Source organism: Salvelinus sp. IW2-2015, linkage group LG8, assembly GCF_002910315.2.
Source record: "Salvelinus sp. IW2-2015 linkage group LG8, ASM291031v2, whole genome shotgun sequence".
NCBI lineage: Eukaryota > Metazoa > Chordata > Actinopteri > Salmoniformes > Salmonidae > Salvelinus > Salvelinus sp. IW2-2015.
Genome location: NC_036848.1, coordinates 34,308,999 through 34,320,135, shown reverse-complemented (window position 1 = coordinate 34,320,135; position 11,137 = coordinate 34,308,999). Strand labels below are relative to the sequence as shown.

General features: G+C 45.2%; 1 protein-coding gene across 1 annotated transcript in view; it reads right to left on the bottom strand.

The window, feature by feature from the left end:
• Window positions 1-7,583: 7,583 nt before the first annotated feature.
• fshr (follicle stimulating hormone receptor) overlaps window positions 7,584-11,137 on the bottom strand; it is a 7,972-nt gene continuing 4,418 nt past the window's right edge. The window contains exons 6-13 of the mRNA XM_023993153.2: window positions 11,042-11,111; window positions 10,498-10,566; window positions 10,325-10,399; window positions 10,042-10,227; window positions 9,712-9,935; window positions 9,298-9,479; window positions 8,971-9,162; window positions 7,584-8,806 (exon numbers count right to left, since the gene is read on the bottom strand). Coding sequence (XP_023848921.1) covers window positions 8,306-8,806; window positions 8,971-9,162; window positions 9,298-9,479; window positions 9,712-9,935; window positions 10,042-10,227; window positions 10,325-10,399; window positions 10,498-10,566; window positions 11,042-11,111 — 1,499 coding nt within the window. The 3' untranslated portion in view covers window positions 7,584-8,305. The remainder of the gene's footprint in view (window positions 8,807-8,970; window positions 9,163-9,297; window positions 9,480-9,711; window positions 9,936-10,041; window positions 10,228-10,324; window positions 10,400-10,497; window positions 10,567-11,041; window positions 11,112-11,137) is intronic.

Sequence of the window (11,137 nt, the reverse complement as noted above, 5' to 3'; positions counted from 1 at the left end):
CACACAGGGACAGTCGGAGGATGTCTGCCACTAGTCCTGAGCTTACAGCGACCTCCTGTGGCCAATAATAGACAGGTCCTTTTGAGCATGGGTTCTCAAAGTGGTGTCCGAGGTATTTCATGTTTATAATTTCTCTTCATTATTTGTCTTCATATGACAAGGATTAAAAAGTATTTGCCAGTAAATTGTCAATTTGATTCATGATGATGACTGCTAGCTAAGATTTTGAAAGTATGATGTTGACATGACAGAGTCCAATCAAAGCTACTGTAGATAAGCCTCCCAGTGGTCTAAGGCACTGCATCGCAGTGCAAGCTGTGCCACTAGAGATTCTGGGTTTGAGTCCAGGCTCTGTCGCGACCGGGAGACCCATGGAGGCGGTGCACAATTGGCCCAGCGTCGTCCGGGTTAGGGAGGGTTTGGCCGGCAGGGATATCCTTGTCTTATCACTAGCGACTCCTGTGGCGGGCCGGGTGCAGTGCACGCTGACATGGTGGCCAGGTGTACTGTGTTTCCTCTGACACATTGGTGCGGCTGGCTTCCGGGTTGGATGGGCATTGTGTCAAGAAGCAGTGCGCCTTGGTTGGGTTGTGTTTCAGAGGACGCATGGCTCTCGACCTTCGCCTCTCCCAAGTCCGTACGGGAGTTGCAACGATGAGACAAGACTGTAACTACTACCAATTGGATACCACGAAATTGGGGGTGAAAAATCAAAAATTATATATAAAAAAACGATATAATGTGGTTTGACGTCATTTTATCTGTGGCCAATGACCTGGAGCCTTCTTGGATGGGCACTTCTAATGTAACTCTATGGCTTGAATTTTTGAGCTCCACCCTTAGATTTGGCAGTGATATAGTGTCCACATGAGTGACAGAACACTAAGCCAATCACAGCGCAACTAGAGAACATTACCAACCCTTACACACATATTTTCTGCTGTCTGCCCCACCATCAACTGAAAGCACTGAGCTAGGCTGAAACACCTGCATTTTGGAGCTGCCTTACTCAAGAAAGCAAAAAAGAGACAATGTTTGTATGGAGACTTTACTAACGCAATTCTTTTTTTTTTTTTACATTTGCAAACTGATATGTGACATGTATTAATGCCAAAATAACATGCAAAACAGGCAAGCATTCTATAGGTTTTATTTCTCAACTCTCAATATTCAGCTCAATAGCAACTATTTTACAACCAAGATATTTGATAAGGCTTTGAGATATAGATTGACACATGCGCTAAATGCGCACTGGCCATTGCGAGGGCATAGGCCTATAGGTCTAATGGGTAGTAGCCTACAACTGCAACGTTTTTTTTAGGACATTACATTTACTGTTGGATGAATACATGGCTACTAACAGTGGATAGTATATTTAGAGTTAGCGATCTAGTTAATGTGTTCCTTGGGCGTTGAACCCCAACTTAATTAGCCTATGATATTAGTTAGTGAACATAAATATGTATGTCATTTATCTCTATAGTATAAAACAAAATCTGGAAATTCAAGAGTCCTATTTTGACAGTAAAATATAGCAGCTATTGTCAACCCAAAATTCACCCACAATCACTGGATTAGGTTGTACAAAATATATTGAGTCATGCATTCCTGCTTGGATGTGTTAGATGAAACAACTTATTTCTTGAATACCTCAGAAGTCTATTTATTACACTTCTTAATAAAGCACTATGAATGAATTTATAAGATAAATTACTCATGACTTGGGTGAATGGGTCTGACCAATTCTTGGCTGGTGCCTGTGCCACCAACTGTAAAAGTCAGTGACACCAGGGAAAAATGTTAGTCTGGAGCCCTGTAATAGTAATTAACACTTAGGGTAGTTGTTGATTCGGGGGAACACATGACAGGCACTAATTTGCAATATAGCCTAAGTCGTTAGCTTGGCTTTTATAAAGTGTAAGGCTTAAGCAGACAGGCAGACAGACATACAGACAGAGACCAAAAGAAGCACAGAGAGACAGCAGAAAATATGCTGGGATAGACAACACAACAGGAAATGGAAAGGAGGCAAACAAAATGGCTAAAGCAGAGGCACAGTTGTCGTGGTGAGTCGTATCTCCAGTGTATTTTTACATATTGTATTTGTTTTAAACATGAGCTGGTTAAAAAAAGAGGAGGACCAAGTCTCGCTAGTCACTGTCACAGAAATGGCTGAGAAACGCAGTACTCTACTGACAATGTTATGTGTCAGCACTACTGCTCATGTCTAAGTGTAGCGTCAGGGTTAGGATGACCACATTTAAAATGCCCAAATGTGGGACAACAGGATGATTTGGCAGCACACCATGTTAGGCACACCTAACTTCAAAATAGACCATGGCACCATCACTGTCAGTTGTGAATGATAATTCTTCTGGTTTTACCAGTGAAATGTCCAAACTGCATCTGCATTCCAATCATTTGATCTAAATCAGTTTTTCATGGGATTATGCATATTAATATTCTTGAATGACTGTTTCGTGAGCAAATTAGAGCAGATGGTGTTAAAAAAAACGATATAGCCTTCCTGTATTTTGTTTAAATCAAAGCACATTCTGCCTAGTGTGTGCGCTCTGTGGAGTTTTGGCAACATTATCATTTTTGGGGACTGTTCAGCTAACCATACTAAAATCTCAGAAGAAATGAGGTGGTGTTTTTGGTGTAACGGTAACGTTATACTATCGTTGCGATCTTCCAAGATGTGGATTCAGCTTTGATCGAACTTTACTAAACAAGCGCCATTGTGAAAAGTGGCGCTTAGGTTTGCTCCAGCAGCACTACACCCCTGCAGTCCGCTGCACCGACCAAGCAATTTAGGTGTAGCCTACTCTTGATGCAGAAACGAGAGACAATGTGTGGCTGTTTCATGAAAATCTCAAGACTATGTGGCGAAGGAAACATTTCTGGTTGGTCTCGGTAAAACAGTTACGATGAGAGCAGTGGTGATTTTAGCATGTAAATCTTGGTGGGGCAAAATCCTTTTTTTTTTGTTTAAATGCATGCCAGCAAAGCCACTACACAACACAACACAACACAACACTAAACAATTAATGAATTGCACTATAATGGTGACAAACGGTGCCCACAAACTGTTAGGGCCTACATAAAGCTGTCCCAACACCAGAGTCCCAACAGCAGTCCCATCACCTTACCACTGCTACACCTGACTATCAGCAGAGCCTTATCTGCCAGCGAAACAGTTCATTCAGCCTCATTTACTGCCTTTAAAAAAAACATAGCTGATATGGCTGACTTGCTTAAACAAATGTGGTTTCTACTGACAATTGAGATGTACAAAATGTGGCATAAGGGAATGGCGAGGGGATAAGAGGTAATCCATCATTTTGATTAAGACATTAATGAGCTAGCTAGGACGGACATAGTCAATATAACTATTTGTTCAGCACTTTTGAAATGTACAGCGATAGAATTCAGAAAATGGGCCGTTCTTACACTGTACACCAAGTCAGAACCGTAGGATAAACAAAAGGGGCATATAAGCAGACAATGAAAGCTCTTACAATATTAGATGATTACATTTCTCTAAAACAGGCCATATGCTACATGTGCACCACCCAGTCAGAACAGTAGGCAAAATTATGAGGGGAAAAGTCACCAAATTATTAGGGTGAGGCACATGGGCTACTAATAGCTTACTACACAACGTACACTTCGTATTACTTTCTTATCTACAGGCAGTATATCAAATCAAATGTTAATTGTCACATGCGCCGAATACAACAGGTGTAAACCTTACAGTGAATTGCTTACCTACAAGCCTTTAACCAACAATGCAGTTTTAAGAAAAATAAGTGTTAGGTCAAAAATAGATAAGTAAGAAATAATAATTTAAAAAAATTATAATTAAAGAGCAGCAGTAAAATAACAGGGGGTACCGGTACAGAGTCAATGTGCCTGGGCACAGGTTAGTCGAGGTAATTGAGATAATATGTACATGTAGGTAGAGTTCAAGTGACTATGAATAGATAATAACCAGAGAATAGGGGGGACAATGCAAATAACCATTTGATTAGCTGTTCAGGAATCTTATGGCTTGGGGGTAGAAGCCTTTTGGACCTAGACTTGGCACTCCAGTACCGCTTGCCATGTGGTAGCAGAGAGAACAGTATATGACTAGGGTGGCTGGAGTCTTTGACAATGTTTAGGGCCTTCCTCTGACACCGCCTGGTATAAGGGTCCTGGATGGCAGGAAGCTTGGCCCCTGTGATGTACTGGGCTGTACGCACTACCCTCTGTAGTCCCTTGCGGTCGGAGGCCGAGCAGTCATGGGTGAACAGGGAGTACAGGAGGGGACTAAGTAAACACCCCTGAGGGGCCCCCGTGTTGAGGATCAGCATGGCAGATGTGTTGTTACCTACCCTTACCACCTGGGGGCGGCCCGTCAGGAAGTCCAGGATCCAGTTGCAGAGGGAGGTGTTTAGTTCCAGGGTCCTTAGCTTAGTGATGAGTTTTAAGGGCATTATGGTGTTGAAAGCTGAGCTGAAGTCAATGAATAGCATTGGTAGGTGTTCCTTTTGTACAGGTGGGAAAGGGCAGTGTGGAGTGCAATAGAGATTGCATCATCTGTGGATCTGTTGGGGCGGTATGCAAATTGGAGTGGATCTAGGGTTTCTGGGATAATGGTGTTGATGTGAGCCATGACTAACCTTTTAAAGCACTTCATGGCTACAGACGTGAGTGCTACGGGTCGGTAGTCATTTAGGCCGGTTACCTTAGTGTTCTTGGGCACATGGACTATGGTGGTCTGCTTATAACATGTTGGCAGTACAGACTCAGTCAGGGACACGTTGAAAATGTCAGTGAAGACACTTGCCAGTTGGTCAGACACTTGCCAGTTGGTCAGCGCATGCTCAGAGTACACGTCCTGGTAATCCGTCTGGCCCTGCAGCCTTGTGAATGTTGACCTGTTTAAAAGTCTTACTCACATCGGCTACGGAGAGCGTGATCACAAAGTGGTCCAGAATAGCTGATGCTCTCATGCATGCTTCAGTGTTGTTTGCCTTGAAGTGAGCATAAAAGTAATTTAGCTCATTTGGTAGGCTCGTGTTACTGGGCAACTTGCGGCTGTGTTTCCCTTTGTAGTCTGTAATAGTTTGCATGCCCTGCCACATCCGGCGAGCGTCAGAGCCAGTGTAGTACGATTCAATCTTAGTCCTCTATTGACGTTTTACCTGTTTGATGTTTCATCTGAGGGCATAGCGGGATGTCTTATCAGCTTCCGGGTTAGAGTCTCGCTTCTTGAAAGCGGCAGCTCTACCCTTTAGCTCAGGGTGGATGTTGCCTGCAGCCCATGGCTTCTGGTTGGGGTGTGTACGTACTGTCACAGTGGGGACGACATCATCGATGCACTTATTGATGAAGCCAGTGACTGATGTGGTGTACTCCTCAATGCCATCGGAAGAACATATTCCAGTCTGTGCTAGCAAAATAATCCTGTGGTTTAGCATCTGCGTCATCTGACCACTTCTTTATTGACCGAGTCACTTGTGCTTCCTGCTTTAGTTTTTGCCTGTAAGCAGGAATCAGGAGGATATAATTATGGTCAAATGGAGGGCGAGGGAGAACTTTGTACGCATCTCTGTGTGTGGAGTAAAGGTGTTCTAGAGTTTTTCCCCTCTCGTTGCACTTTTAACATGCTGGTAGAAATGAGGTAAAACGGATTTAAGTTTCCCTGCATTAAAGTCCCCGGCCACTAGGAGTGCCGCCTCTGGATGAGTGTTTTCCTGTTTGCTTCTGGCCTTATACAGCTCATTGAGTGCGGACTTAGTGCCAGCATCGGTTTGTGGTGGTAAATAGACAGTAATGAAATATATAGATGAAAATTCTCTTGGTTAATAGTGTGATCTACAGCTTATCATGAGATACTCTACCTCAGGCGAGCAAAACCTCAAGACATCCTTAATATTAGATTTCATGCACCAGTTGATGTTTACAAATATACAAAGACCGCCACCCCTTGTCTTACCGGAGGCAGCTGTTCTATCTTGCCGATGCAGCGTAAACCCCGCCAGCTGTATTTTATCTATGTCGTCGTTCAGTCACGACTCAGTGAAACATATGATATTACAGTTTTTAATGACCCGTTGGTAGAATATTTGTGATCGTAGCTCATCTATTTTGTTATCCAATGATTGTACGTTGGCTAATAGGACTGATGGTAGAGGCAGATTACCCACTCGCCGTCGGATCCTTACAAAGCACCCGACCTACATCCCCGATATCTCCATCTCTTTCTCATGCGAATGACGGGGATGTTGGCCTTGTCGGGTGTCTGAAGTAAATCCTTTGCGTCCGACTACATCGACCTACATCCCCGATATCTCCATCTCTTTCTCATGCGAATGACGGGGATGTTGGCCTTGTCGGGTGTCTGAAGTAAATCCTTTGCGTCCGACTCGTTAAAGAAAACATCTTCTTCCAATACGAGGTGGGTAATCACTGTACTGATATCCAGAAGCTCTTTTCGGTCATAAGAGACAGTGGCAGAAACATTATGTACAAAATACGTTACAAATAGCACAATTGGTTAAGAGCCCGTAAAACAGCAGCCATCTCCTCCGGCGCCATACATATCTCCCTTGCATATTACATCATTTATGCATCAGCATACAATACATTTTTGGACTCACCTTGTTGTGCTGTGCTCATTTGAACAGGAAGGTGGTGTGGTGGTCCTTCAAGGGCAAATTATGTCATCAAACTGTCATCAAAGTCTGGCATTCTCTGGATTTATGATGCTTTCAAGACAACTGGGAACTCGGAAAAAAACAAGGTCGAATCACGATGACGTTGCTAATCTTCATGTCGGGGGCTCAAAACAGTACATGGTAAGTGGTAGGAGCTAGGCACAGGGGCTAGGCCAGGGGTTAATTTGGGACTGGGCATGAGAGTGTTTCCACATTGAGGTGGACCTATGGACCTGCCTCGCACCTGCAACCTTGAAATAACATCTTTGGAGTGTGTGTGTGTGTGTTTGATAAACTATCCACCAGCCATTTCCCTCCTCCTGATGAATGAGCTGAGTGCAGCTGTGTAACCTTTCCTCCCACACACACACACACACACACACACACACACACACACACACACACACACACACACACACACACACACACAGCACACAGAAGGGTTGGGGGATTGGTCATTGTCCTTGAACAGACTGGATGTGCTGAAGGACAGAATGTTTCTGATAACACAAGAAACTGCTCAAAATGTGTGTGTGTGGTGTGTGTTGTGTCTGTGTGTGTGTGTGTGAGAGGAGAGAGAGAGTGTGTGTGTGTGTGTGTGTGTGTGTGTGTGTGTGTGTGTGTGTGTATGTGTGTGTGTGTGTGTGTGTGTGTGTGTGTGTGTGTGTGTGTGTGTGTGTGTGTGTGTGTGTGTGTGTGTGTGTGTGTGTGTGTGTGGTGTGGTGTGGTGTGGTGTGTGTGTGTGTGTGTGTGTGTGTGTGTGTGTGTGTGTGTGTGAGAGTGTGCCTGTGTTCATGTGTTCGTTTTGGCTTCTCTATGTGCAGCCAGTACACACTATACCTTAACTCCAAGTCTCAGTAACATTCTCACTCTTGGTAAAATGCACAATCATAGAGATTTATCAACAACAGTAGATGCACAACTCATATAAACAACTTTTTTTCTACAACCAATAAACAGAACTCATGAAAGAACCAGACCTGGGTTAAGTAAACAATTTAAAGTAGTTTAAAACACTTCTGCTGTTGGTTTGGTTTGCCCTGCTCAATGGAATGCAAACTTTCTAAGCTACATTAGGTGCATCTCAAAAACCCAAAGCACCTCTTTGTATCTGTATTTAGACCCAGGTCTGGAAGCAACAACAAACAAACAAACATCTTTACATATCTCTTAAAAACAGTTAACAAATCTTGAACTGTATTTACTCTATATTGAGAAGACAGGGGGAGGGGAAAGAGAGAGAGAGAGAGGGAGGAGGTAGAGAGTAGAGAGAGGGTTCAGTATGTTGATGCGATCAGGTGAATTTGTGGAGTCAAACACAAACTAACTAAAGTACTACTAAACAGCCATCTGCTACTATTAAACAGCTACCTGTTACTGCACACACCTCCTGCAGTCCTGTGTGTGTCTGTGTGCATGTGTGTATGAGTGCGTACGTGTGTATGCGTACTCTGAGGCATCAGGGTCCCATCCCTCTCAGAGAAGCTGTTGTTGTTAAAACCAGCCACAGTGTCCCATGCCTGGTCTTGGGTTCAGGGGTGAGGGGTTAAAGGTCAGGGTTTCAGTAGGGGTCCGGTGGCTTGGCTGATGTGAACCAGTTAACACAGCGTCCCGTGGGAGGCTTTGGGCGACATTTGGATCCATGCAGCCTGCTGGACGGAGAAACTCTCTGTCCTGTAGATCTGGGCTTTGGTCGTAAACAGGCCATATCGCGCTGCCAGCAGGAAGAAGTCCCGGCGGAATGTCCGGGTGCATAATCCGTACAGGAAGGGGTTGGCGCATGAGTTTATTGGGTAGAAGAGGACCAATAGCAGCTTGGAGTCGGAGACGGTGATGAGGGGTAGTTTGAGCGCGGCAGAGAGGGCGAAGAAGGAAATAGGCGCCATGCACAGGAAGTCAGTGAAGATGAGGATGGCCATCCGCTGAGCCATGCGGGTTTCAGCACTGGCTGGGGGGGAGGAGGAGTTACGGACGGACAGGTAGATGCTCAGGTAGCACACACACACGCACAGGAAGGCCACCACGTTCAGCAGCAGGAGGAACATGACAAACACCTGAGACGGCAGCGACTCCACATCCATGGGCAGGCAGATACTCACCTGAAACACACACACACGCACGCACGCACGCACGCACGCACACACACACACACACACACACGCACACACGCACACACACACACACACACACAATACCCAAATTAGCATAGAAGCTGTGCAATATAATACGTGTAGAAAAACAGGTAGCGTCACACATCCCTCACCTTGCTGTAGCTGCTTACCCCTACAGTGGGTAGCAGAGCCACCAGACAGGAGAAGGCCCAGCCGGTAGCCATGACAGCACAGGCGTGTCGGAGGCGGAGCTTGCGGTCCAGTCTGAGGGCGTGGGTGATGGTGTGGCAGCGCTCTAGGGTGATGGCCGTCAGAGTAAACACAGACAACTCACTGGCAAACACCTGCACACACAGTATAGCGCTTCTGTTAGAGCATCAGTTCCAAGCGTTCAGATCACTTCAGTATACGAAGGCTAGGGCGCACACACACACACACACACACACAAACACACCCTCCTAGGTCTACAGTATACCCACAGTGAAGAACCCGGCGATGTCACAGCCCGCCCCGGTCTGCCAGCTGATAGCATGGTTGTAGTACAGACCTCTCGTACGCACGTCCACTGTTGCTATGACCACCAGGTATACGCCCATACACAAGTCGGCAAAGGACAGGTGGCACATCAGGAAGCGTGGCACCGTCATCTTCGCTCGGCTGCCTAGCAACCGAGAATGGGGAGGGGGAAGTTTAGTATATAACTTTTATCACAAGAACGTATTTTAATATGATAACTGCTTTCATTACAAAATTTGTCATCATTCACACATTTGTATAGTGATAAAAAACAGTTATTGTGATAAAAACAGTTATTGTGATAAAAACAGTTATTGTGATAAATATGGGTTGAGATTTTCTAATAAACATAAAACCTTTTTTTTTTTTTTACTGACCTAGCAACACAAGCAGCACGATGGTGTTGCCTAACAGTGCGAGCACAGAGATGATCCAGATGAGGACGCGTAGAGGGGCGGAGCCCATGATGTCTTCACAGGGGTTGAAGGCATCGGGGGCGGGACTACAGGCCACAGATGTCCAATTTAAACAGAAGTCCATAAAGAAGTGGAGGTTGTTCTGAGCCCCGGGTTTAAAGCACGCGGAGTTCATCCGGAAGGTCCTGACAAATGCACGCAAGAATGCAAAAATACACACACACACTAATTTATATGTGACATAATATACACAGATATATTCTATCTTGGAGTGTGTGTTTGTGTGTGTACCTGTTCCTCTGGGGTTTATGGAAGGCGCAGCAGTGAGACGGGTAGGTGAGGTTAGCCTGTCGTAGCTTTGTGAATAGGGACAGGGGAGGCAGCGCTCTGAGTGAGAACACCGAGACAGCGGACAGATGCTCAACTTCACCCAGCACTGACTCTGGCAGGGAACTCAGCGCTGTACGAGAGATGTCTCTAAATACACACAGACAACAACAACAACAACACTTTGACACAAAAACAAATGACGACTGATGTTGTCACTGACGTGTTGTTGTGGAGCCATGCTTACAGGAACCCCGGCCCCTCTGCTCCTTTGAAGGAATTATTATGCATATGAGAAAGTTGCAGGTTGCCCATGAGAAACCTGAGCAAGAGAGAAAGAGAAACCATTATAGTATGTATGTATGTGTGTGTATGTGTGTGTGTATGTCTGTGTGTATGTGTGTGGGTGTGTGGACTCACAGTTTGTGTATCTTGGTTCCATTAAAGGCGTGACTCTCCACCTCACTGATGCCGTTCTTGGTCAGTCGTCTGTAAGAAGAACGATGCACATTTATAAAGTCATTTCATGAAAATGTCATATTTCCAGGGAGATGTGTGGCTACTCTGTGTATGTGTACTCTCTGTGTGTGTACTCTGTATGTGTGGGTGTACTCTGTGTGTGTGTACTCTGTATGTGTGGGTGTACTCTGTGTGTGTGGCTGAAATGGAAAAAATGGAATGGTATTAAAGCACATGGAACCCATGTGTTTGATGTGTGTGATACCGTTCCATTAATTCCGTTCCAGCTGTTACTATAAGCCTGGCCTCCCAAACCATGGTGCCACCAGCCACCTGTAGTGTGTGTGTGTGTGTGTGTGTGTGTGTGTGTGTGATGGTGGTCACAGTGTAATATAGACCTTGGGAGACGGGGTTGATAAACTGTTCACTTATCCACCAATCCCCTGTCTGTGTGTGTGTGTTTGTGTGGGTAGTGTACTCGGTGTGTGTGTTTGTTACTACTCACAGTTCATCGATGGTATTAGTGGTGAGGCCGAGGAAAGCGTTGCTGGGGATGATCACTATGTTGACAGCGCAGACGCAGATGCAGTACGCAACACAC